This window comes from Eurypyga helias, unplaced genomic scaffold, assembly GCF_000690775.1.
Source record: "Eurypyga helias isolate BGI_N326 unplaced genomic scaffold, ASM69077v1 scaffold6568, whole genome shotgun sequence".
NCBI lineage: Eukaryota > Metazoa > Chordata > Aves > Eurypygiformes > Eurypygidae > Eurypyga > Eurypyga helias.
In genome coordinates, this window is record NW_010266223.1 from 62,445 (window position 1) to 88,663 (window position 26,219).

General features: G+C 44.5%; 1 protein-coding gene across 2 annotated transcripts in view; it reads right to left on the reverse strand.

Annotated features, from left to right (window-relative positions):
- The window catches only part of MGLL (monoglyceride lipase), a 60,226-nt gene that overhangs the window by 25,837 nt on the left and 8,170 nt on the right, over nucleotides 1-26,219 (reverse strand). For both annotated transcript variants that reach the window (XM_010156989.1, XM_010156990.1), the window contains one exon: nucleotides 12,629-12,735. In XM_010156989.1, coding sequence (XP_010155291.1) covers nucleotides 12,629-12,735 — 107 coding nt within the window. The remainder of the gene's footprint in view (nucleotides 1-12,628; nucleotides 12,736-26,219) is intronic.

Genomic DNA, 26,219 nt, shown 5'->3' on the forward strand with positions numbered 1-26,219 from the left:
AGCAAAAGGCGGAGCTGAGGCCGTCTGGCACATACAACATCGTCCCAAAGCCTGAGAGGGAGAAGGAGAGGCAGAACCAGGAAACATCCAAGGGCTGTGTGGTGCAGAAGTGAGAGATGTCAGTTAATGTTAACGCTCTGTCAGGCTCTGCAGACAATGTGTGAGACCACATGCTCTTAACTACAATGCTGTGGGTAACTACTAGATGGAGAACAGAAAAACTTTGCCATATATACATATAGCACTAAAGTGGGCAGAAGTACACTGGGGCAAAAAGTGAGAAGTTCAAGAACCAGGGGAGCGAGAGCCTGGAACAGCCTGGTCAGCTGGAACAGCGTCGGCTAGCAACTAAACCTGGTTAAAAACCGAGCTTTGACCATTTGTGAAAAAGTCTCAGGGACGCTATTTGCAGGACCAAAAGCCTAGATGACCCAGAGAGTGTCTTCCTGCCTGTGCTCCTAATAAGAGTTCATTTAAATAAAGAAAGAAATGTCCTATTTCACATTCAAAATGAATGTGCAATGGGAGCAACACGATTAACTGAGAACCAAATATGTTTCTCCACCACAGTCAGACTGATTAAGGAGCGAAGAATCTGAATATGTGAATCAAAAAAGGATGATTTTTCCCTTTGCTCATTGTCTATTTTGCTGCTGGGGCTTGTTGCTGCAATATTCAATGTCTTGTCTGCTGTCACTGCTAGAAAAGGTTTTGGTTTTCAAAAAAGTCTCTGCACCTTTTTTAACAAGAATGATGTCTATTAGTTTTAGGACCTGTAAGTCAGTCCCTTAAAAGGGCTTATGGCCTGAAACAAACAGAGCTACTCCCAGGAAAATCAACAGAGGTAGTTATTTATGGAGGAAATACACCGATTTGAATCAGGCACACCAGCTCCATAACAACACGCCACACTTCATGAATGAGCAAAAAACCAAGCACACAACAACCAGTAGAATTACAAGGTATAAAAAGCAGGATACGGGCCGCTTCTGCATCTTTATTCCGGCAAGCGTAACTCTGACTCCAACCCTCAACCTGATCTCAGAGCATGGGCCATGAAAGGAATGAAGCTGGGGGGGTTGATGCCTCACTCCCAAGGAGCCTGTTGCTGGCTCAGACCCTGCATTGGCTCCTGACATTTCACACTGTGCTACAAACACAGTGCTGCAGGTTTGCCTGGGACGAGCCCAGGGAATCTGTTAATAGCAACTTTTGGTGAAAAATAGAATGAGACTGCCACAGTTTTGATCAAAACACACAAATGCATGCAGATGAAGTGAGCCTTCCCATGACTTCAGACCACTACTTATGTTATAAGGAAAATCAATTATCACATTTGAAGTTTTGAAAAGTTTTGCTTGCTTCAGTGAGTATTTTCCCCCGATACCACAGCTGTTCAGTTCAGCAAGAACAATTTTATTCGGTAGTTTCCAATGGAGGTAGGGCACAAAGTGCATTTCAAATGAAGATGAAATGGCAGTTCTAGGCCATTTATTGACTGGTTATACGTTTCAGTTCTCTTCGTAAAGCTGCCTGTCCTTTGCCTGTGTTCGGTGCAAATAAGAGCAGAGCTGTCTTTGAATACCGCACTCCTTAACAAGGCTCTTCCCCAGGTTAGTGCTGAACTAGACACTAACCTTAGATGGATTGTGCTCCTTTGACTCCTGTTATCTACCTAAAAAGGTATTGAAGGCAATCAGACTATGTTTTAATCCAGCAGGAGTTATATACACAAAATATATTTTTTCTGTACTGTTCAAAAGGTGTTCAGTAACTTGGAACAGTCATTTGTAACTCAATAGGATGACAAACTCCACATCTGTATGAAGGTACATTTATAGGTGAGAAATCATCAGTAATTAGCTTCTGAAACAACCTCCTCCAAATTAGACATATCTGACAAATAAACAATAGGAAAGTTAGTCACGTTAATGAAATGCTGTTGCTATGGAAAAATTGTCCCTGTAAAGGTGAAAATAAACATGCTTCCATTTTCTCGCTGTGCAGAGAGATCAAAAAGCATCTCCCTGAAGATGAAGCCATTCCTAATTGTAGATACCATTAAAGTCTGCTTTTAAGACAGTAATTTCTTTACCCATTTCAAAACCTTCTGTGCTTTAATTCTGGAAGCAACATCCCAAATGCTAGCAGCTATGATGCTCTTTAGTTCATAAAGCATAATTGAGGCTGGAAGGGACATATGGAGATTATCTAGTTCAAGCCCCTACTCGAAGTGTGCCCCATTCAATCAGGTTGTTCAGGGCCTTGTTGAGTTGAGCTTTAAATACCTCCAAGGCTAAAGATTTCCCCACCTCTCTGGGTCCTGCTCCAGCATTTGACTGCCCTCATGGTGAAAACATTTTTCCTTGTACATAATTGGGATTTCTCATGCTGTGATTTGTGTCAGTTCCCTCGCATCCCATCACTGTACACCTCCAAGAAGAGTCTGCCTCTGCTGTCTCCACACTGGGGACTTGTAGACAGCAATAAGATCCCCTCTTAGCCTTCTCTTCTAAGGCTAAATAAACCCAGTTTTATCACCCTCGCCTCATATATCTTGTTCTCCAAAACCCTAATTGTTTTGACAGCCCTCCTCTGGCCTGGCTCCAATATGTCAGTGCTTTCCTTTTACTGGGGAGCAAATTGGACCCGGCGCTTCAGATGTGATCTCAAAAATGCTGAATGGAAGAGAATAATCACTTCTCCTGAGCTGCTGGCTATAATCCTTCGAATACAGCTCAGTATGTGGTGGCCTTCTTCACCACAAGGTCACCCTGTTGACCCATGTTCAGCTTGTCTGCAAGGATCCCTGGGTCCTTTTCTGCAAAGCTGCTTTCTATTCATTCAGTGCCCACCCTTTAGTGCTGAATGGGGTTACTGCACCCCAGATGCAGAGTTTCACAAGTGCCTTTGTCGAAACTTCGCAAGGTCTCTTGCCAGTACATTTCCTCAGCCTGTCAAGGTCCTTGTGAACAGCAGCCTTCCAAGCACATGCTCACTTTCCACAGTTTGGTACCCCTGTAAACCGGCTGAAAGTGCTCTCCACCCCGTTGTCCACACCATTAATTAAAAAAAGTCCAATGACAGTATATGCAGCACCCAGTTGTTATTCTCTCCTTTGAAGAATACAGATTCCTCTGATGCTTCTTGTGGCCAAAGTCCTTCCTGACATGAACTAATGTCCTGCCATGGAAGGCAGTAAAGGAAATGACCCCAGGAACAAAGTTTGAAGCAAGTTTGAAGTCTGTCCAGTAGCACCAGATAACAGACATAGCTAGCAGCATTAAATGATCTGTTCTCTCAGCTTTAGCTCTTCAATAACCATCTGGTCCTTGTCCTTCCACCCTCAACCATCTTGCATGCAGACGTACGCCTACAGCTAGCAAAGCTGGTTATGGGAGAGCAAGTAAGCTGTTGAAAACATTACACGAGGTTGCCAACCCCCCTTCACTAATAGCAAATGTGGTTACAAGTCCCATGCCTGAACCTGCTTTCTGACATGGTAACAGAGTTATCCTGGATATACCTGAGCCACTGTGAAAGCAGAATTTGACCCTTGATGTGGGGATTAATTTATATATGCAAAGACTGAGTAGAGATGACAATGGCACCGACCTTTGAGACAACGGAAGCAAAACAACAGGTTGTAAACCAAAACTAACTTAGTTCAGTCAAGGCTATTTCCTCTTCAGTTTCTCTTACTCACCAAAGTGAACCCTCTGTCCAAATAAAGGATGCTTTATTCCTGTTTACCACAACCACTCGTCCAAAATTCCTATCAGTCCCAACATTATCGGCATTCCACACAAATTCAGTGGCCCGCTCCTCTTCATCACAAAGGGTATCTCTCATCTGAGAGGCAGGATCATGGAGGGGAAGCCAGAACGACCCAACCCTCATGGGAAGAAGTAGCCTTTTAAGTCTCCCAAATGAATGACATGTCTCCCGCTGTCCTGCAGTCTGTTAACAGCGACAGGTTGAGGAGAGGGGTCTGGAAAGTGGCCAGTGCCGACAGCTCCCGGCACAAGGGCGCTGTGCTCAGAAGGGAGCACTCTGTTCTTTCCACCGCTGCGTGCCCCCTCACTGGGGCCCGTTGTTACCGCCTCACGCCTCCTTGTGTGAAGGCCAACAGCGAGGCTTTGTTCGAGAAGCAGCTGCTGAGAAGATGTACTATCGCACGGAGTGACCCACTGACATTTCTCCCTCTGCTCATTAGTAAGCACTGAATAATTAGGAGAACTAGGGTGGATTGCACGGCCCATCTCTTTCAGAGCAAAAAGCCAGCTCCTCAGATCCCAGTGTGCCCCAAAAGGGATTCCCTCACAAAGTGAGCTTGCAGCAGAGCCAGGGAAGCTGGCTCTGTAGCACCTTCCCATCACGCGATGGAGCGAGGGAAGAGAATGGCTCGTGCCAGAAGGTGGATGGGGCACGGCTGGAGTAAGGCGTGTCCCAGTCCCGCTTCACCCAGGGCTCAAACCACACCTCTGCTGCAGGAAGAGCAAGCTGGCCTCAGCCAGGATCTCAGCCAAAGATCCTGTTCGACTGGGTGATACGCTGTTGTTTATTCAGTCACCGACTGTTACAGGGTGGATCTACAACAGTGAAGAAATGGTTGGGCGGTTGGAAGAAGCAGAGTAATTGGGGGAATGGAGGAAACTATAACCATTCTTTTGTGATCTTTACTGCAGTCCAACGTTATCATCTAGTGATGTCTACATAGAGGGGCAGTGATGATGAAGCATCTGCATTGACTTCCCCCTCATCCAAACAGTTCCTGCATTCAGCTCTGGGTTATAGCACAGAACTTATTTGCCTGTCTTACAGCACTGTTTAGACCACAATTAAATCTGAGTTTAAAAAATAAGGTCAGATAAACAAATAGATCCTCACAATTTCCAAACCCCCTTGCCTAAGAGATAGACGCAGGAACTTGTTTTCCCCACTTTTACATCAGCACAACCCCAGTATTACTCTTGGGGAGTCCCTGAAAGAAAGTCTCATCCCCTGAGAGGACTGGAGGGGAACATTGCTGAGTAACCCCTGCCCCCTTCCTAACCCAAACGTTTCATGCAAAACACTCCACTGCGGCTTATGTGTGCAGTGTCAGATATATCAGCTGTGTGCAGGCTTACTGTCTCTTTATTTTTAGTTTGCTGTGGTCTAGCTGCTTCCTGGCTCAACAGCATTGTTTCAGCTGCCTTCACAAGAAAAAATAAAAGCCACACTTGCATTTCCAAGTCCCAGCCTGTGGCTTCCTCTAGAGCATGAGCCACTGTACGTATTTGCTTTCATGACTCACCTCGTGTTTTCTTGCTGTTTGTGTAGTTGCTCTTCTCAAACGGAAACAATGCTGACTACCCTGAAAGATGCCATGTGGTGCAGGCAGAGATTCGGGGCTGTATGATCCCAGCGTGAACCAAGGGTGAGCGCTAAAGTGACAGAATCACTGCTGAGATGACTCCACCAGAGCAAGACTGGGCTGCAAGAAGTCTGTAGTGAGCTTCTCAAAAATAACAATAATAGTGTGCACACCACCATTTAATAAAACCCAACTCAAAGTACTTACAATTGCCTGTTGTGGCACATGATACTCCCCTTGGGCCACACTGTATTCTGATACAATCACAGGCACATATCAGCTTCACTGTGTGGTAGGAGGTATATCTAGATGACTTTTTCCTACATGAGCCAAGGCCCCCACCCCACCCCCTCTCCCCCAACCACCAACAGAGCCCAAGACCAAGCAGCAGTCTGGGAGAAAAGACACTACCCAGCTCAAAAAGTGTGTTCAAGAGCTTGTCCAATGCACGGGGAAAATTGCGTCTTAGCAGTATGAATCATTTTGCCTGTAATTTCAAAGAAGATCAAACTGAATGACCTGCTTTCCTTAGCCAGGGGGTCACTGCAGCTCTGAGATCCAGTGCTACAACACCAGTCATCCCTCCAGAAGAGCCGGAGGTGAGAAATGACTGGTTTCACCCTGGCTGGAGCCCATCAGTAATGGGCAGGCTGGTCTCTGAGCCAATCTCGAGTTAATCCTGCTTTTCATAATTCTCGTCTGTGTTGGGAGAAGCATGCACTGTAGCCCTGCTCTACATGAGAATCCCTACAACCAAAACAGAGTTAGAAAAGGCTGGAAGAAGTAAGTTTACTCATTTGTTATTTGTTTCATAGGACTTTGCTCCAGGTTCTTACAGTTTTCTCACTGTCTAAGGAGTTACATGGTGTACTGCAGTATCTGAACTCTCACCCTGTAATTGCATGCTGTGGTTTCACCTCCTGTGTGCCCCTCACATGCTTGGCATTCCTCATTGCTGCCCTGTAAGGCAGATAAACCCAACTGCTACCTTCGTACAACATCTGGAGAAGGAAGGGCTAGGGGGAGCTAGGCTGGCTTGGGACTGTACCGAGTATGGAGTCAAAACAGGGATAAAACGCCATTGGCAGTGTTCTACCAGCCAGGGCAGAGCCATCTCCTCCAGGATCCACCTGCTAAGAGGAACCTATAGCAGATGCTTACAAGCGAGAACATGAGAGGTGGGGCAGACCAGCACGACTCCTCTCTGGTATACCCCCTCAGCTCTGCCTCTGCCCTCATGCCATGCGGCAGACATCCCTGCCCGCTTTTGATGTTGCAGCCATGTTTACGACTCAATCTTCCCCTGGGTTAAAAGGGGAGAATGGATGAATTCCAGACAGGGCTCATAGGTCTGTATGACACTTAACATGGATCAAGGGTCAAAGAATCATTTAAGTGTTCCCTTATATTCCCCTTGGTTTTGCTCTGTCATGAGCTTTCAATCTAGCAGTTTTCAGAGCTATATGCACAAAGATTTATGTCCATACACTCGTATCATGGTAGGATGGATTAATCACTCCTTAGCAGCTCTCTCTCCACTCCAAATGAATTATCATAAAAGACTGAAAGACAGACAAGTCGAGGTAATTTGAAGAACAAAAGGCCTAGTTTCCCCATAGGGAATGTACTTGCAAGGTTTAATCTGAAGCTCTGAAGGACTTCTTTCTTTGCTTGGCAATTCAAACAAAGCAGTGGCAAATGCTGCTGCAGCAGTCCTCATCTGACACATATGATGGACTAGGAGACTTCAGATTGGAACAGCCAGTAAAAATATTAAAAGAAAGACTTGTTCTAACTCTTGAAGAGTAGGGTTTATGCAGAGGAAATAAACAGGGAGAGGGGGGAACTCAACCTGACAGCTGGTCTCTGGCTCTTCTCCTGTCCTTGTAGTCACCACTCCAGTCTGTGAGCTGTAACAGCATTTTCCACTCTCCCACAAAACCTGGGTGTGGGAAACACAGTGGTTTTGCATGATTGCAGAGCTCCCTGCTTGCCATGCTACCCTACCACAGGAGCACTGCCTACAGCACGCAGGAGGTTTGGGCTTTGTATTTACACATGAGGCTGGGCAGCAACTCTGAATCTCTCCTGGGAGAACAACTTTCATCACTTCAGGAAAAGCCAAAGGAGGATGCACTAATACAGGTACACAGCCAGTGCTCTATTATCTTTCCTAGCCAAGGACAGCACCAGTCTAAGGATGAGCACATCAGTGACAGTCCAGTTGCTCAGAGCGTGGCTGCTGGTATGGATCAGGTAGTGCAACTTCGTGTGCAAGCAAATCCCTCACACAAGTTCTGCGTGAGGTCCTCCTTGCTGCAGAGGGCATGAATGAGAACAGGATTCACAGGGAGACCAGTCATTTTGCACTCCTGCAAATACCGATGTGTCCATACCTGCAGTTATTTCCAGTAGTGCCTATGGAAGAGTTTATTTCCCAGGAATGCGCAGGTGTTACGCTGAAGGCCAGGAGCCCTTCTCTGAGAAAAGAAAACAAAACACCCACAACCCATTGCAAGTTTCCTGTCAAACGAGTGCCATTCTTTCCTATGCATGAGAAGAAAAGCAGTTTAAACTTTTCCTGCCCTGGTGAGGTAGACTCAATTGGAGGAAGCAGAAAGAGGACAGATTGTTACTGGTACATGGGCTCACACCCAGCCTTGCTAACAGTCACCAAGGAACGGTTGTGCTGCTCTGCAAGCAAACCAGCTCCGAATAACACTTGCCAAGGCTTTCCTGACTCCCATCCCTGGAGATTGCCTGATCACATCATCAGGGAGTGCTGCTCTCCAGGAACATTCCATCGTGCTGGTGTGCATCAGCTGTTACTTCTCACTCGCAGTGCTAACCTAATTCTTGCTCTTATTAATGCTGACATTGTTCTTGGTCGTTTCTCCCCTCCCAGTTTGCCCATGTTTAGTCTTTTTTAACCTTTCTGTGTGGATCAATCCTTCCCAGTGCTATGAATAAATAAAAACCTTGTGTCCTCATCAACAAAATGGTCTTGTAACAGTTGCAAGAAAAACACAGCAATCACTTGGGAAAAAAACCCAAACCAAAATCATCTAATATTTGATGCTGCTGCATTTAAAAATCTCTGACCCAGCTGTTTGCTAGTTTTTAGAAATAAGTGCTTTGTTAAATAGAGAAAACAGTGAGAAGATTACTGGGAAGCACAAGCAGCAGTAGGTGTCTGAGAGGGACAAGCTAACCCATCAGCAATGCTCACCACACACAAAGTAGCAGCGGGGCTGAAAAAGAAAGCTGAACTTCAGTTAGAAACATCTAAGGAATATGAATAAGCTGTTAGAGCTGCAACCTTTCCCTCCGCTTTGATCTGAGGTTACACATAGCTCAAGAGTGGGAAATTCAACAGCTTCAAAGAGGGTCAAAGAGTCGGCGGTCTCCATGTACCAGGACAGGTAGAGGGTTTATTCCGCCTGGAGAGAGAGGGAGGTTGGAGGGGCTGCCCTCAAACAAGTCTAAGGGCTAGGAACTGCTGCCAGGTTAGGGCTAAGTATTTCACCTTCCTCATCTTCATGTAAAACAGCCACATTACCTGTAAGAAGCACCAGCAAGCCCAAGTGAAAAAGAGGGCCAGGTCACTACTGTTAAAAAGTGTAAGAGAAGTAAATAGATTCCCGTGGTCCTTGCATCTTGGAAATGCTTTTGTAACTGCTATTAATTGACATGTACGTTTGAAGGTGAAATTGCAGTTGTTCTGGGCTCTGGCCATGTAGTGCAACCATAGAAAATAAGATCTCGGCAAATGAGATGTTATAGGAAGAGAGATGAGGGTAGATAGAACATCATGTGCTTTACCAACAGAAAATGCTTGGTATCAGAAAACAAAGCCACATTCTCTATCCTTTATTCTCATTTTCCTTGGCTCTCAGCTTTACAGATCCCTAAATACTGCATTATAACTAAAGGAACTGCAATCTGCCTGCGATTGAAGGAAGAATTACAATATCACTCGAGTCTGATGGATCTTCTACGGGTATTCCTTCTAAGAGGGCTTCCCTAAATTGATTGCTAATAACCTAATATGTTTGTCTGTCTCTTTTTTTCTGTCATCAGAATGTTGTCATAATAAAATAATAGTAATATAGAAAGGAAATTGAAAAAGTGAGATGTCATTTCAAAATATCCAAAACTTGCAGAAATACACAGCAAGGTCATCCCAGCAGCCTTAACTTTGCCTTCACGAAGCTGCATGCCCAGTAAACCCAGAAATCACAGGAAATGGCCTATTAAAAACACCATATAAGAGACCACAGAAAAAAAATGCTGTATTACAAAGAAATACCATTTTCCTCCTTCATGGGATTGATATAAACCAAAGCAATTTAATAACATTAAATGTAAGGTAGGGTTAAGAGGTCTTCTGGAATTAAATTTTCACCACCACTGTGGAAAATTTCTAATACATATCTATGAGGTCCAGCAGTCTTGGGACTACTATAAAATACCCCAAAGAGTAAATGTACAAATCCTGCCATACTTAGAGAACTGAGCCAGTGATACCTTACACAGGGCAATACTAGGAGACAAATCTGGATGAATACTGTTACTCTGTGAAGTGCCAAGCTTTTTGCTGAAGCCTTGCTTAACAAGAAACAATGGTGCAGAGCAGCCCTCGGCAAGATTTGGAGTCAGCGCATGCATAAGCTCCTACAGACTCAGCAATGTAAGTGGAAATTATTTTTCCTTCTTTTGACTGAAGGATAGACATAATATAAATCAGTCAAGTCACGCATCCTACAGCCCTAGTAACTTCCCAACTCATTTGGGAAATCACGCTAGCCATGCTGTGGAACTGCATTAATAATCTCACGGATAATGCGCCTATACTGGGAATTTTATCCCCGAGAATACCAGAACCACAAAAAATGTCCAGGTCAGGAAATCTACGCCAAGCTCATAAGACTAAGAGCCACTGTAAGAGGTGGGGAACAGAAAGTAATTATTTTGCTAACACAACTGAATAATTAATATTACCCAAAGATACCTGAAGGATGGGACGCAAAGGGGCAACACACTGTTGAAGTGAATTGGAATAGATAAAATAGTGGAGGAAAACTATGAATTCGCCAGTCTGATCTGAGCAAATTTGGCAACGGAGGTGTTATGCCTTTCAGCTCTTGCTGGCATCCAGCTCAGGCTGTAACCTGTCTTCCATCAAAGAACGTTTATCCTCACTGCTTACCTCTTTAGGTGCAAAGATTATTACTCAGACCCTAAAATATGTTAATTGTCTTTCTAATTTACAGTGGATCTAAGCTCAGTTAAATTAGCTCTCTGTGTAACATGACTGCATTGTTCTGCTTTTGGGTTCCTCTTTACCCTCTCCCCATTGCTGATGAAGAAAACCAAACTGAATTTACAAAGAAAACAGTAGGTTTGACAGGGAGAATGAAGTTGTTAGCTGGCCTGAGCAACCAGACTTGTACTAATTGAACTAATTAATCCAACAACATCAGTCTATAGAAAAAAAAAAGACCAAAACCAAACAACAAACAAACCATGAAATATTTATACTTCTTCAGTCAAAAAGAAATTCAAGAAAAAAGAGAGCAAATAACTGTCTCATTATACAGTACAAAACATGCCTGACAGAAACCTTCACCCCAAAGACCCTTCTCCATCGTCAGAAGAGGCATTCTCTGTAGCAGATCCACGTGATAAATACAGTGTTTTACTATTTCTTCTAGGTTTGCTGCTTCAAATATTGTTATTTTACCTCTACTTCTTAAAACCTATATCAGGTTTTAGGAGAATGGGGAACTAAGTCACGACATCAAGCATGCAGGGAGAAAGAGACTCGTGGTCAGCAATGATACTTCTGCATGGGTCAAGTGTCTTTGTAAAACCAGCCCTGAATATGGCATGTGGTCAGTTGTCCAGAAAATTCACATGGCTTTAATTTATTTTCCTTGCAAGTTGTCCTGAAGACTAGGTACTCTTTTTTTCAGGGAAAATATTGGGTTTGGTTTTGCACATCAAGTGCAGTGCTGTGACTGAATGGGAGCCATGAGAGCAAGTGCAAGGGGAAGCCTCGGTTACCTGGATTCAGTGAGGTTTCGCCCTTCCTCTCGCAGCCTAAATGGTGCAATGCCTCACATACATTCGGGATCTACAAGCTCAGATTAAGCAGTCCTGTCTTTGAGCTCAGAGATCTAGGGGCAGGTTTGAGTCTCAGCTTTGGCCAATTAAATTGCAGTACACTTTTCAACGTGTTGCAGTATACTTTCCAGTGTCAGTGGAGGATCTGCCAGAAGGAGATCAGATTTACACTAACTGAGTGAAATTCATCCCATTTCAGCCTGTCCACTCAGAATTTGGCCTTGCCTTTTGTGCACTGCCTTAATTAACCTCATCGATTCATTTTGCTCATATAGAGTGACTCCTGCAGGGAGGCAGCGATCTGAAATGTTAAAAAAACCCCAAAGACTTCCAAACACAAGGAAGTCATAAAGTTGCAAGAGTCAGGGTGACAGGAGGCTACTAAAGAACCAGGAGAGATGGTTCAAATATGTTTTCAGGATGTCCTACTCCATGCGCTGCAGGAGATCTGGTGATACCCAGCATTCCTGTATCACAGAATGGAGCGCAGAGCAGGTATCTTCGAGACAGAAGAGGCTGGGACAGCACGTCTACATGGCACAGCACTGCCCAGACCTACTGGCTGAGGGCTGAAGAAGTGTTGCTGTGTCATCACAGCCTTGCATGCACTCGAGTTGCTTTCTCGTCAGAGCTGAGGTGTGTAAAGTCAGATCTGGTGTGAGCTGGACTGCGGAGACATGACCAGAGAAAGGTCTGTGATGTCTCCATGCCTCTCCGTGACCCAAGGGTGCAGCTACCTCGTTGTATGTGAAAGTTATGCTGTCATTTCAGCCTCCCCTTTGCGATCATTTAGGACATAGACCATGAATCCAGCAGGAACGGCTCCTAGTCCCACTTCCACAGTGGAAAATACCTCTCCACCCCCCAGGAGATAGGTGAAAGAAATAATCCCTTACAGAGAGGTTAAAATAGCACCAACAGTAACGACAAGGACAAGGCTAAGGAAAACTCAAGGTAAACAGGGATAGCTTTTTACATATTCAATATGCAGATCTTCACAAAGCAACAGATGATCCCTTTCTCATTTATGCCAAGGTGCAAATACATTATTGATTCTTCTCTCACTGCTGTATAGTTTTAATGGCATTTATTTCAGTAAAGTCCTGAGCTGCTGTAAATTAAGTACTGTTTTAGGCTACTCACCATGGTCATGGGCAAAAACAAACAAGTTAAGTCCTGTCAGCCTCTGGGCCAAGTCATCATAGCGGCCGCAGTGTTCCCCAGCACCATGAGCGATAAACACGAGGGCCCTAAATGGAGCATTAAGGTATAAATCATTAACTGGGCAATCAACCCACAAAGGCTTCAGAGCTGCAGGTAAAAACATCATGTTCAATTTAGCAACAGCATTTCAGACATCAGCAAATACAAGGCAAGTATTTAACGGCTGAGGTGGGTTTGAACAGGGGAAACGATTGTCACCCTGACCTACCATCGATCTGGGCTTCAGCAGGTGGGACAGACACTGCTCCCGCCCACCACGGCCTGCTGCAAGCTGAAGATGCAGATGGGCATCAGCATCAATCCTTGAGCTGGATAACTCTGTCTTGGGCTTGAGGCACCTACACTGCTCCTACAGTGTCAGTGTTGCCATTGATTTATTTTGGGATTGGTATTTCTCCATGGTTTCAAATACAAATATTGTCCTTAACTTTATAATGCAACATTGTCTGATCTTAGAGCACTCTTAAAGATTAAATTTCAGTTAAAATATAGCTCTCAAGAGGAGTCCAGATCTTTGGTTAGAGTTTGGAATTTTATCTTTTGACCCCAATTCTGGTAATTTTACCATTCCAGCTTCTGCCCCAAACCAGTTGCTTCACTTTGGAGATTGAAGTGACTCTTACACCGCCACTGTACAACCACAAACAGGGATCATTAAAAAACTCAGTCTAATAAACACTTCTCTTTGAAAGACACCCAAATACTTATCTTCAAAGATGCCAGTTTTACCAATGATAACTTTTACTGGAATGGCATCAAGTGAGAGCGACTGAAGTTGAACAAGCCTTCCCAGTGTTTTTACTGGGCAAAGTTTGTATAGACCTAGACTAGAACCATAGCAGAAGTAGCAATGAAAGTACCGAAGTTTTGCTGAACTCGACAGGTGACGAAAATCCAGCAGCAGCAACATAAACATAACTTGTTTGTTTAAAAGTACCATCTGCCATTGCAACATCAGCAACCACAAAACAGTGTGAAGGTTACAAGTTAGACATTTTCAGTATATTCCCAGTGAAATATTAAATGAACTGACAACATAAAATAATGACAGCAGTTTACAGCTAGTGAATTCCTCAACTTTATTTTGATTGAGATTTTGAATACCTTTTCAGACAGTGTATTCACTGCATTAAACTGCTTTGATCTTAATATATTTAAACCTAAAAAAAAGAGATGTTGGATGATGTAGGAACTCCTGCTCTAGCTCTTTGATTAGCAACTGCTTCAAAGTATTTGCTCATGCTACACAACTTGAAAGAACATCCCTGGAAACCAGAAGGATTTTACAGAGCACACTGCAAACAGCAAAGCAGCAATGCAAAGATGCTCTAGTATCTGTCTGATGCTAATTAGCAAGGGTGAGATAAGGTCGTGGAGCATATTTAACTTGTTGTGCCTTACAAATGTTCTTTAGTATCACTGAAAGTTTCAAAATGATCAGTGTGGAGCTATTTCTTCCTTTGTCATCTTCCCTGGTCAATAGGTTCGTCAAGTTATCAATGCGCTTGCCAGAGAGTCTGATTTTCAGAGTGCAGGATTTGTTATTACAGCCCCAAATACTGAAGAAATGGAGACACTGTTCATTCCACAGTGGAGAATATTAACTTTCTGCAGCAGAGGCATGATGGCTTTACGTGTCCCACCTCTCCCAGGTGCAGGCAGCCCAGCACAGACACTGCAGCCGGTGCTGGAAGAGCTACCCGTTATTCTATACGTGCTCCTGAAAACCGCATGCATCCTGAGAGCTTCTGCCTCCTCCGACACATAAAGGTCTGGTACCTCAGCCCTGGTCCGGGGTCACCTAGAGAGACTTCACAGTCCCCAAGTCTGGGGCTGGCAGATCTGCCAAACATTCTGCCATGCAGCAGGGGGGCAGGGGGCGAAACGATGCCAGGCTGTTAGCCGGCAGGCTCCGGGCTCTGCAGCACAGCGAGCGGTGGCACTGCGTGCACAGGACACCGATGCAGAAACTAAGGAAACATGGGAGCAAATTCCTGTGTACCCATCACCTTGACATCCAACAGACGCAGCCAGGCTAGGTCTCTCTGCTGTATACTTCCTATTACCTGGCTCTTGACAGCTTCCCTGTTCAGTGTCTTATTTAAGCCTGCGGTTACTCTTTAGAGGACCTACATTTTTTTTCTGCTGACTAGACACAGAATTAAGGTGCAACTTGGCTGACTGAATACAGCCCTTCCATTATCAGAGAAATATTATTTGAACGTATGCACTGAAATGCATCAAGTGAATGAAACCTAATGGGAAGCTGGCAAAGTGATCTCTGCCAGGAAATTCTTGCTGTTATTTCATCTCCCCTGACAGCAAAGCCCTAATTTTGCTTTCATTCACACTGATGCAGCACCACGACTTCGCCTGACAGCATCCTGCTAGAGGCTCAGCCCCCTCATCTTCTGTGAAATCAGCGAGAAAAGAAGAAACCTCAGTGCTTCAGAGAGGCAAGGTGTTCCTGCCGCCTCTCCTCTCATCTGGCACAACTGCCTGGTGTCGCAGAGCTGAGCCTGTGGACACCACGCAGAAGAGACCTGGATTGATGCTTTGTCTGCAAAATACCGAATAGAATTCCAGAGACTGTTTGTGCCTTGAGAGTCCTAATGGCAGTGGCTGTCGAGATGACTTAGATACTTTTGAAAGTTTTGTCATATCAATAGTCGTAAACAAAGAGTAAGATTTCCAAATTATGTCGAAACAGAAGTAGCTCGTTCTGTTGTTTAGTAAAAAGTGAGAGTGGCTTTAATGACTGAAAACTAGGTCATGTCTACACAGCTCTTTAGCTCCAACTTTCAGGTCTAAGCACAGGGGCCATACATCAAACACAACAGCTTGAAAAGTTGAAATCAGCATGAGTATCATCTGAGCAAGGATTGAAGGATTTGGCTCTTTCACCTAATCTCCCATTCTCCATCACAAAACAAGTTTAGAATTGGCAAATACCTGAAGGCAGTATAACAAATACATGGCTCAACATATTTTCACTAGCAAGCTGGCACGAAAATACAGAGAGTGATTAGAATGACTGACAGCAGTTCTTTACTGTATGGAAACATTTTTGCAGACACCCCTGCTCTCGAATCGCAGCCTGATCTTTCCCACCGCAATGGCTGCAACAACAGAGTATCAGAAACTGCTTTCAACAGAGCTGCTTAAAATTAACACAGAAACCCTGCAGGCGTTAAGATTTCCTAGGGCTGCAGCGTCTCTGTGCGCAGCCTCAATGGAAGCTTTGTTTGAGCAAGGCTGGCGTGGTAGCCAGGCATCAAATTGATCCTGGGGTGAAATTTTTTCACCTCCAGCTCTTGCAATTGCATTGGTGAGATCCCTGGAAAGGTTTTCAGGAAGAAAACATTGTGCACAGCCTGCAAGGCTTTCTGGTGGAGACCGACCTGTGCCCAAACTCCCTAGTGGAAGATGTCCCTGCCCATGGCAGGGGGGTTAGGACTAAATGATCTTTAAGGTCCCTTCCAAACCATCCTATGATTCTAACCCATGCTAGCTCCAGCCTCCCTAACTGCAGGCAGGGAAACCTGGTGTATCTTTAGATGCTTCAGCTGGCTTTGGCTGGTGGAAATGTAACTGCTCAACGTCTCGAAAAGCATTGCTTTGGCATCTGCTCAAGAAAGCACCTAATCACACAGCAGCACCATTTCCCCACTCTCTGCAGGTGTGTCACCACACAAAGCCGAGGTGCGAGCTGTAGCATCCAAGTGCTAACTCTCACCCAACTAGTGCAACAGCAATTATGGCTATTAAAGAAAACCAGTTTATTGACTGCTGTTTGCAAAAGCAACAGACAGTTTTCACAGATCCCTGCCCTTCCCACAGCCTTCATCTCCTCCTCCCTCACCACACAGGTTTCTGCCTCCTGGTACGGCCCAGCTTGACAAACAGATGCAGTTACTTATTACAACAAGAGGGCAGGGCAGTATTTGGTTTTTACTGTTCAAATCAACTACTGTCTGTGTTTACTCATTTCCCATTAGAAAGTGATGGTACCATAGAATTATAGAATGGTTTGGGTTGGAAGGGACTTTTAAAGGTCATCTGCCTCAGCCCCCCTGCAGTGAGCCGGGACATCTTCAACCCGATCATGTTGCTCAGAGCCCCGTCCAGCCTGACCTGGAGTGTTTCCAGGGATGGGGCATCTACCACCTCTCTGGGCAACCTATACCAGTGTTTCACTACCCTTAACGTAAATAATTTCTTCCTTACATCTAGTGTGAATCTACCCTCTTTTAGTTTAAAATCAGAGGGTAGATTCACTGGTATGTACCAGTGCTCAGTCCCTGCTCCCACATCTCCACTGTGCTAGTTGCCTGTGACTAGTATCAGTCCTGCCTGTGTTGCAGTTGTGGCTTGCGAAGTGAGCAACACAACTGTTGTGCAGTTGGTACAAGGCACGTGCAAACAGCCTTTCCTGAATCTGGGAGGCTGGAGTGGTAGAGGCTAGGCTGCAACACCAAGTCGGTGTGCACAAACCCATAGAACACGTTGCCTTTCTGCTTTGCCTCTCGGAGAGGGCACCTGCTGATCTAAGCCTTAGCTGTTTGCAACCCTTCCGTATTTCTCACTGTAACTTCACACCCTCTAATATCTCACTTCTTGGGTGGGGAGCAGCTTTGCAGGGCAGGAACTCAGCTTTAGATGCAAGAGCAGAACCAGTTTTGGAGGTTCCCACCTTCTTTATTGCTGGACACGTGTTCCTGCCTCTGCTGTGCCAGTGCAATCGTTCAAAGATGCAATTCCACAGTCAATTGCAGGAGAAGAATTGCAGGGAAAATAAACTGCAGCACTGGGCTTGCGCAACTGAGCAAGAGCCCTCTTACACCAGGTCTCCGTCGTTAGAAGAAACATACCTTGAAACGACACTCAAAGCTGTGGCACCGTGAAATCTGGCAGGACAGACACACAACTCGGGGCTTGGGTCCTGCTGGGCCCAAGACCCATGCTCTTGCTTTATTTTCAACAAAAATCGTGTTGAAACTGAACTAGACGAGGAAGGTTGCGAGCGGGATAGTATGATTTTAACATCTTGTGTCCTCTGGGAACAGAGGCACTTCTGTGGGACCCCGTGCATGCTCTTATTGCCAGAAAATAACCCAAAGCAGTGGGACTAGAGGAAAGAACTTAAGACAAGCTTCCTATGACTGCATATATGAAAAATGCAATCTTTTCCACCCCATTCAAAAGCACCCCTCTTCAGCACAATATTTAAGTACTTGCTTAACCTCAGGAAACTTCCTTCAACTCATGAAAGTCAGTAGGACTTACAAAGTACAAGATAAAAATTAAAAAAGGGTTTATAAATGCTGTCCTAAATAAGGACTGATTTAATCACAAGCGGATGTGATTTCCTGAATCAAGCCCTTACAACTTCAGCTAAAACCACATTATTCTATGTAAGGCAACTATGCTTTTCATTTGGTATTATGTATGTTGTTACCAGAACCAGATCAGCTCTAACAAAGAACATCTGACTCGAGCAGTTTTGAATACTTGACACTAAATTCCTAAAGTAATTTTTAAAAACGGTCTGACCAGAAAGCTTCAAGTTAGCAAGGCTGCCAGCAAAATGACTGGCTTACTGAAATTAAGTATTACATTTTGTTATGTTGTTGGAGCTGATTTATCAGTTCCTTTGTAGCTAGCATCAGCCTGAGTCTTAGAACCACAGTGAACAATTAACCTTTATTTATCAAAAACATTTAACTAGTGGCATTTTTGGGAAAGCAACAGGATAGTTGCTCACAGACCTTTTTAACTTTTTAAAAATGTAATGTCAGGTATGTATATTTTGCTTCCAAAGTATACTATAATGGAAAAATCAATTAAAGGTATGGATTCTTCTGTTAGCTGGGTTAGTGGTCCTTGCTGATTATGAAGATTAGTTATCTTTCGCATAATGAGATTATGCATTAAGCAGCTTGTAACTTTGTTGAGCTTTAACCGTCACTCCAATTTTCTACCCTTGGTATTTGGTTAAAGATTACTTTTTTTTTTTAATCCAAGAACATGTAATGAAGAATGAATTGTTTTGTCCACTGTAACAGACATTGGTGACCTTTTCTGTGGAGGCCTCCTGCTTTGGGTGTAAGACCTAAACTCTGAAAAAGGGATGTCTCTGTACCTGCTTTTTGAGTCAGCTTTTGCACCTTTTTTTTTTTTTTCCTTCCCTGAGGTGATTTGCATCTCGAAGCAACCCTGGAAAAACCTGGGCCATGGGCAGGGATTACAAATAGTTATGGCAATTTCTCTCACGTTGTGTGTGCTCCCGACCTACGCAGTCAGCCAAGAGTTCAGCCTGGTGACTCTGGTTAGACAGGAAAATTTATGTTGGAGTCAGGTGTGTCCCTTCATGCCGTCCCTCCGTCTCCAGGAAACATGCAGAGTTATGTCCCTCTAAAGGCACAGAGGCAATGACGCTGCTCCCAGTTCCAAGCCATGTTTCAAGGAGTCATTACGCCCAAGACCTTTGCTTGCCCTCTGGCTCAGTTTTTTTGAGAAACGCATCCTGCTCTAGTGGCACATACACGCTCAGCTCTGCCATGTGGGTCCATTATCACTGGAGTTGAACAATGTTACGTTAAACTATCAGTTCTGCCGCTGCTTTTTCCAAATCAGAAGAAACAGCATGTCAGAGTAACACCAGCCTGGAGTCGAGTCTCTATCAACCTTCTCTCGATATCACAGGCAGTGTACCATCAGCATGGATATGTCACAGAGCTCCAAATCGGGAGGAATTCACCTCTTCCAGACAGACTGAGGGAACTAGTGGTTCAAGACTGCAGTAGTTTAACCTGTGAAAAACCTTTGAGCACCACAGAACATGTCAACGCTCCGTGGACTATGCTCACAGTACGTAATTTCTGCTTGATTTTATAGGGCTTGTGAGGATTTAGGATTTTGCAAATTTCTGTTTGATGTGTCTAGCCTAGCAGAATTAGTAGCTTCATTCCTGTCCAGATCCTAAACTGGCAATTAAAAAATAAACGCCTCCAGCAGACCATACTTCCTACTTTCTTTCCCTGATTACTCAGGCTTGGAAGTTTGCATTCAAGCCTGTCCGAAGGGGCTGCTGGTAGTTAGGGCAGCACCCTACCCTCTAACACGATAAAGACTTAGGGCTCAGTCTTAAAATCGGCGCTTGCTTCCATGCGCAACTCTCTTGCAACATGTCTGCAAGCCTGGCGTCATCATACATCTCAAAATCACAACCACCCCTCATCAGCAGAGAGTTAGGAGGACATTTGAGAACTGCCATGACCTTCAGGAGGAGTAACATGGGTAAGTTATTCAACAACACCAGAAAGCGCAGACACCATAAATCAATGGAGCAGAGACAGAACTGGGTAGTACAGATATATTTCAAAACAAAAGGTTCAACAGGATCTAGCTAGAGCCAGCAGAAAACAATGCGGAGAAACAGCTTACGCTGATTTATTGTAGCTCTTTGAAAAGCAAGCCCTCACCGAGAATAACTCATGAGTGGTCTAATATAGGGAAAAGAGATGAAGGAAACTTCTGGTTGGGGGTGGGAGGGAAGGAATTATTGGAACCTTGCAACTGCATAGCTCTGGAGAAATCTCTGCAAAGGGAACATTTGAGAACATCTGTATTTTGTTTCAAGGAAGCTTTGAAGCAGTGGTTTAGGGGACACAAGCGGAGATCAGAGGTGAAAGGCATGATGTGTAGCTTAAAATTCATGGGCCGGATCTTCCCACCCTTTTCTTGGATAAAACTGAGGAGGAGGGATTCTAGGGTTATGGGGACTGCCTCGGGGAACACTCCTCCACTTTGATGTCACAGATGGGATTTTCCTCGGCAGAAGGGACTGCCAGACCTGCTGCTCTCGGCAAGACAGTCAAGCACTCTGGAGCCACCGGCCGCCCCGGGGTTTCCCCTCGCTGCTGCCCCTCTGCAGAGAGCAGGAATCCTTGGTAGAAGAATCACAGCTTCTTTTATGCAGAGGCAAGGCGTAGGCATTGCTCACACACCCCAGACTGAGGAAGGGATGACCTTGGGGGAGTCCGAGCAGAACTGCCGCGGGACCTGGCTGGGAGTAAGGCTGGAATTGGACATCCTGGCTCTGTACTTGGCTCTGCTTCAGCCCTTCCTCGGTACAAGGGCTACAAGAGAGATAAAATGGAGGTCATCTCTCCCAAGGGGAGCTACAAGGATGAGTGCACAAAGCAGCCAGTGTCTTTCTAAGAAAACTGTGCAAAGCATTATTTAAACAGAAAGCATCAGCTGAAAAATTCAAGTTCATCAGAAATCACAGACAAAATTTTTAGATTAGTTTTAAGGTGTGAAGGAAGAATATGCAAACAACCAAAGGAGTTGCTGGAATAGATCCCCTTGGAAATCAGGAAAAATAAGACACTTCTTGTTAATTTTATTAAAAATTAATTTTCACTTGGAAGCAAAGCCACTGCAGATGCAAGATGGCTGCAGAACCCTGATTCTCGATGGAGAACCAACAAACAGGGAGTAAGAGCAAGAACAGTTTTTATAGACCTCCCCCTCCTCTTTCACAGACTGGCACTGAACCTCTAACGCTTTCCAAAGGGACAAAAATTACAGTTCAGCCAGTCGTATAGCAGTTTCTTCTCGAAATCAAAATGCAGGCACTGCCTGGTGAGCCAAAGCCTTGGAAAAAGAAAGGCTTGTGTAATTAGACGGACTGTGCTTTCAAACCATGAGAAAGCTGCAATTAAAGGGCCAGAAGCTTTCTTCTGCACAGTCACTATGGCTTAAACCCAGCACTACTTTTACCAGCTCAGGGCTAAACCTGTTCACTGAACAAACTAAGTTGCTTTAGTATAAAAGTGTGCCTCTGTTTCAAAGTAGCTGTGCAAAACCAGTTCCTTCTTACTGAAGGAAACTTGCAGTCTCAGCATACTCAGAGCACTGGTACCTGTTGCAGTGAAAAGTCACTGCTCACTGCTGCTAGAAGCTCAGAGCCTGACAAACCCAGCTCAACCCAAAAAGAGCAAAGCAGGCTTCCTAGGCAGGAACAAGGTGTGCTTGATTAAGGGATCAGCTCAAGGCATGCAAGAATGCTCCCTACATAGCCCCATTTTTACCATTTAATCTCACCCTTCTGCATAGCATAGAAGATGGAATTAGACTGTAGTATCCCTGTGTCGAGGTGAGGAGTTCTAGCTGAACCTTTCTAGGTTTCAAATGATGGAAATTACTTTACTCAGTCAAGCCATCCCTCTGGCGAGGTCCACACCTCGAGGTCCACACAAGTACTTGGTGACTTTTAAGTCCTTGGCAACATGCTTGCTTGCTCAATTACTTTCTAATGTTTGCTAAGAAATGCTTGGAGTTTCGAGACAAATCATGAAGTGGTGCAGAGAACACTACACCTAAACGTTCACTAGTATTTCCTGAAGTCCTCCAAGACAAGTCTGCGGGCTTTTTCTGACTTCATATTTTTCACAAGGTATTCTTCATGCAGGAGCTCTACACCACTAGCAGTCTGAACCTGGGCTCGTCTGAGCCAGGACCTCTTCATAGTCATTCTCCCCCAAAATCAATGGTTCTTAAAAATGGGATTGTCCATGTTTTAGACTGTAGACATGGCTCTAATCACCTCCAGTCTCAAGCTGTTATTTCAGGGAGTGGATGGTACAGACAACTCATTACAAGCCATATTGAAAAAGTTATGACAGGAAGAATTCAGCTCACCACCCTAGCACCTCTGCGGGGAAGAAGCTGAAAAGCACACACCTGGCACAAGGGGGTCAGAGCCTTTCCAAGCCATTCTTTGCCGTAAAAACCGCACAACTGAAATACTTTGATCTGGTGTTTTGGGCTTACATGGGCAAATCTTCCCTGGCTTGGAAGAGAGCTGTGAATAAGTAAGGAGCAAGTAAGAAGATGACACTTTACCTGTTCTGTGAACTCAAGATAGTATAATATTACTTTTTATTAAAGCACTGACTGTGCAATTCCCAATTGTATGGCAACGGTTTAAAGCAAAACATGAAACCTCAATTCCCAGAAATACTTAGAGCTGATAGTAGGGTTTGTAACCAGGCAATTCCACCCATAATGTTGAACTCCTGATTACTTCCTGCACTGAGTCAATCACCTGTCCTCACTTTTACCTTTCTGATCCAATTTTGTCTGCGGCCCTCTCTGTTGGCCGAGATCTTAATTGATTATCTTTAACAAACTGACTAGCTCATAAAAAGTTCAGATGTCACAGATAACATGAGGCTCCAAAGAGCCAGTCTTTTTCTGCATGATTTTCCAAAAGTCGGGATGGAATTATCCTATAAACTTAGAGACAGAAACTCAAGGATTGATTTCTTAATCATAAAGCACTTATGTATATTTTAACATACTCTGAGATTAAGCACATTAATTTCCAATGAATAATCCTATCTCAGCACATCCCAGAGCTGCACTTCAGCCCTGCCCAGCTATGAGAGGAATCTTTGCAGCAAGAAGCTTTGCAGGCTCTGTCAAAATCAATATCAGCAGCTATTCCTCTGGGAAATCAGTAAAGTCACAGGCAAAGCGTTTGCCAAGGCTTTGAGCATGTTCCAATTAATTTACTATTCCACGTTTGCCTCAGAACTGAGGTAGGAGAGAAAGTTGAATGTAAGCAGTTAAACACAGTGAGACCCAGGAATCCTGCAGAGACAATGATCACTGCAACGTGTGTTTTACAGGCTGAAATGTCTATTCGTGTTTCGAACCAAAGTGGATTTGAACAGCAGAGGAGGTGCAATGGTTTACCTACAGGTGATTTAATAGTTAACAAATGGACAGACTCCTGCCTACGGTTGCCAAATCCAGGTCTGTGTTACTTCTCAGCCGCACTGACCTAATCTGCCTGTCCAAAGAATTTAGCTATGGCAGGCTGGCTTCCTAAAATGTTTTTTCATTTCTAGCACCAAGGCAGCTTCACCTATGGCGGGGGGACTGCCACGCACATGTAAATAAGGAACTACGTGCCACAAGTTTTAAGCACTGTCTTGATTTGCTCTTAAAAAGGGCTAGATGTAAAAGCTTTAAATTCCAAAAGGTGAATGGGGACCTGACCAACTTGGGGTACAGCTACTAAAATAAGGATGAGTGGTAACAATGAAATAAAAGAGTATTTAGTTAGATAAATCCTTGGCTGCAATCACTTTAGGTACAGGCAAAGCAAGCTAAAGGCATGTGGGATGCCTTTTCTGCAGAAAAGCTTAAAATAGAAAAGGAAATCAATACTCATTTACAGTATCTGGCAGTCACTGAACCAAAACATACATGTACACCTACAGCAGAGCAGAAATAACAACATTTATTTAAACCACAAGCTGTTATTCTGCTGCAGGAACGCTGTGTTTTATGTGGAGCGCTTCGCCAGCAACCGAGAAGTACCACATATTTCTGGCCGTTTTTACAAAGCCTCCGCAATATCAAGAGCAAATGCTTCCAATACCACGATTATTAACCTCACCACTGCCAGACCAGCTCTGACTCCTCTGACTGCCGGCACAGAAAGAGTCAGAGCCAACGTGTGAGCTAGCAGCAGGGAAGATGTTTTGTCTTTCCTCCCGAGTTTCTCTTCTGCCAACTTACAAGACACCATTTGTGGGATCACATGCGAGGGGTGCATCTGTCACCACCTGCAAGAGGAACGGGAATGGGAAGAGCTTCATCAGATATATCGCTACAGCGCAACACTGGGGATGCTCACGGCATTGGAGGCACAGGTCTGGGAGGAGGGTTGAACCATTGCACGTGCTGTGTGGGACGTGGGGAGGAAGAGAGACCTCAGTCCTGCTTCTAAGAGATGGGGATGGGGCTCAGGAGCACTGGAGCGCCCATGCCTTGTATGGTACCTGTGAGCTGGCATGGACATACAAGGCAGGAGAGAGTTTGCTAACTGCCCACAGAGTCACGGGGTGGCTTGGGCAGGGTCATGTCCGAAAGTGCCCTGGGCCCCGCAAAACATCAACAAGCCGTGATGCTACATTTAGCTGAGCGATCTCTCCTAAAGCAGCAGGAAAACAGGCAGAGCAGGAATCAAACCTGTGCTGGTCAGAACCCTTCGATGATGCTTCAGCAGAGGAATGTATACCTCTGTGTAACATTGACACAATGTTTCCACTGACTATGTAAAACTAGGGGGTTTCGGGGAAGGAGTAGTGTTTAACAAATCAACATTGCCCAAACACTGAAAGTGAAATTAAATAGAAACTAAGTGAACCTGATTGATTTTTTTTTCGTTCCCCAGCTGCAGAAATGTGACCAGCAAATGAACAGTGTAAATAATAACAACAGCTGGCTTTTGTACAACACTCCTCATTCAGAAAACCCAGAATGCTTTACAAAGGGTGCAGCTAGGCTTGTTGTAGAGTTACGTAGTGCAGAGATGAATGGGGACTCAAGTGGTCCCTTGATCCACACCCTGTTCCAAGCAAGGACCAACCCCTCCTCCCACTGCCATGTAAACTGAAGCACAAGAGGTAAAAAGCCTAGACAGCATGCCAGAGGCAAGGATGGACACACAGTGTGAGGCAAAACCTGACCCTACAGCAATCAGCGGGACTTTAGCAGCAGCGTCCAAATGTCACCAGGGGTTCCCTGAGCTCCAGCACTATGCTACACGCACGGGGCCACAGCGACCCTGGAATGAAAAAGGCAATTTTGAAAAAGCTTTCTATCCTAATGAACTCGTGGGCAGCTGATAATGTTGAAGAAAAAATCTGTGCATTTTCAGGACAATGTGGGTTGAGATGCTCAGTGCTCCTTGCTACAGTCATTTGGGGAGGGTGAGAGGATGACCCAATGCTGATTGCTTGAATATCCTTTTAATGAAATAAGATTATGAATGCTGGTCAGAATACAGGTTTTAATATTCCAAATACTGTAGACTACCTCTCATGCAAAATTGAAAAAAAATAAGGAAGAGCTTAATGGTTAAGTCAGCTAGATGTTATCTCTACAGCGACTTAATTACTTACTGCTTCCTCATCACTCCTCATGCCTTTAGCCCAGCAAATTAAGCCACTGCAGATTTCTGGAATTTGACAGTTGAATTTGAAACCTCACGGAGATGGTTTTGAAAAATAAAAGTAAAAAATACATTGAAAAGTTAGATAAATAAGCTCATCTTGCCATCTGGTGAACTAGCTAACCTGCAGACACCTATGGCAAATTAAATTGACTTTCTGTTCTAAAATAAGGCCAGAGATTTAAGTTTTATTCCCTCACTCTGACAGCTTCAAGCTTGATCAAGGAAGAAAGAAAAAAAGCAGAGCAAGCCCTCTTTATCATAGGTCAGATAGATGGCTGAAAAAGGCCAGCCAAGATTGGGCAAGGTCTTTCCTGCCTACCACACCTACAGTAGTTTGCACATTTTCTCCTTACCCATCTATACACAATACTGGAGCAAGCGATTACTACACTATTACCACTGAATGTTTGGCTTTAGCCCAATTGTCAATATTTTGTTTCCTTCCCCCACCCGCCACCCCGCCTCACCCCC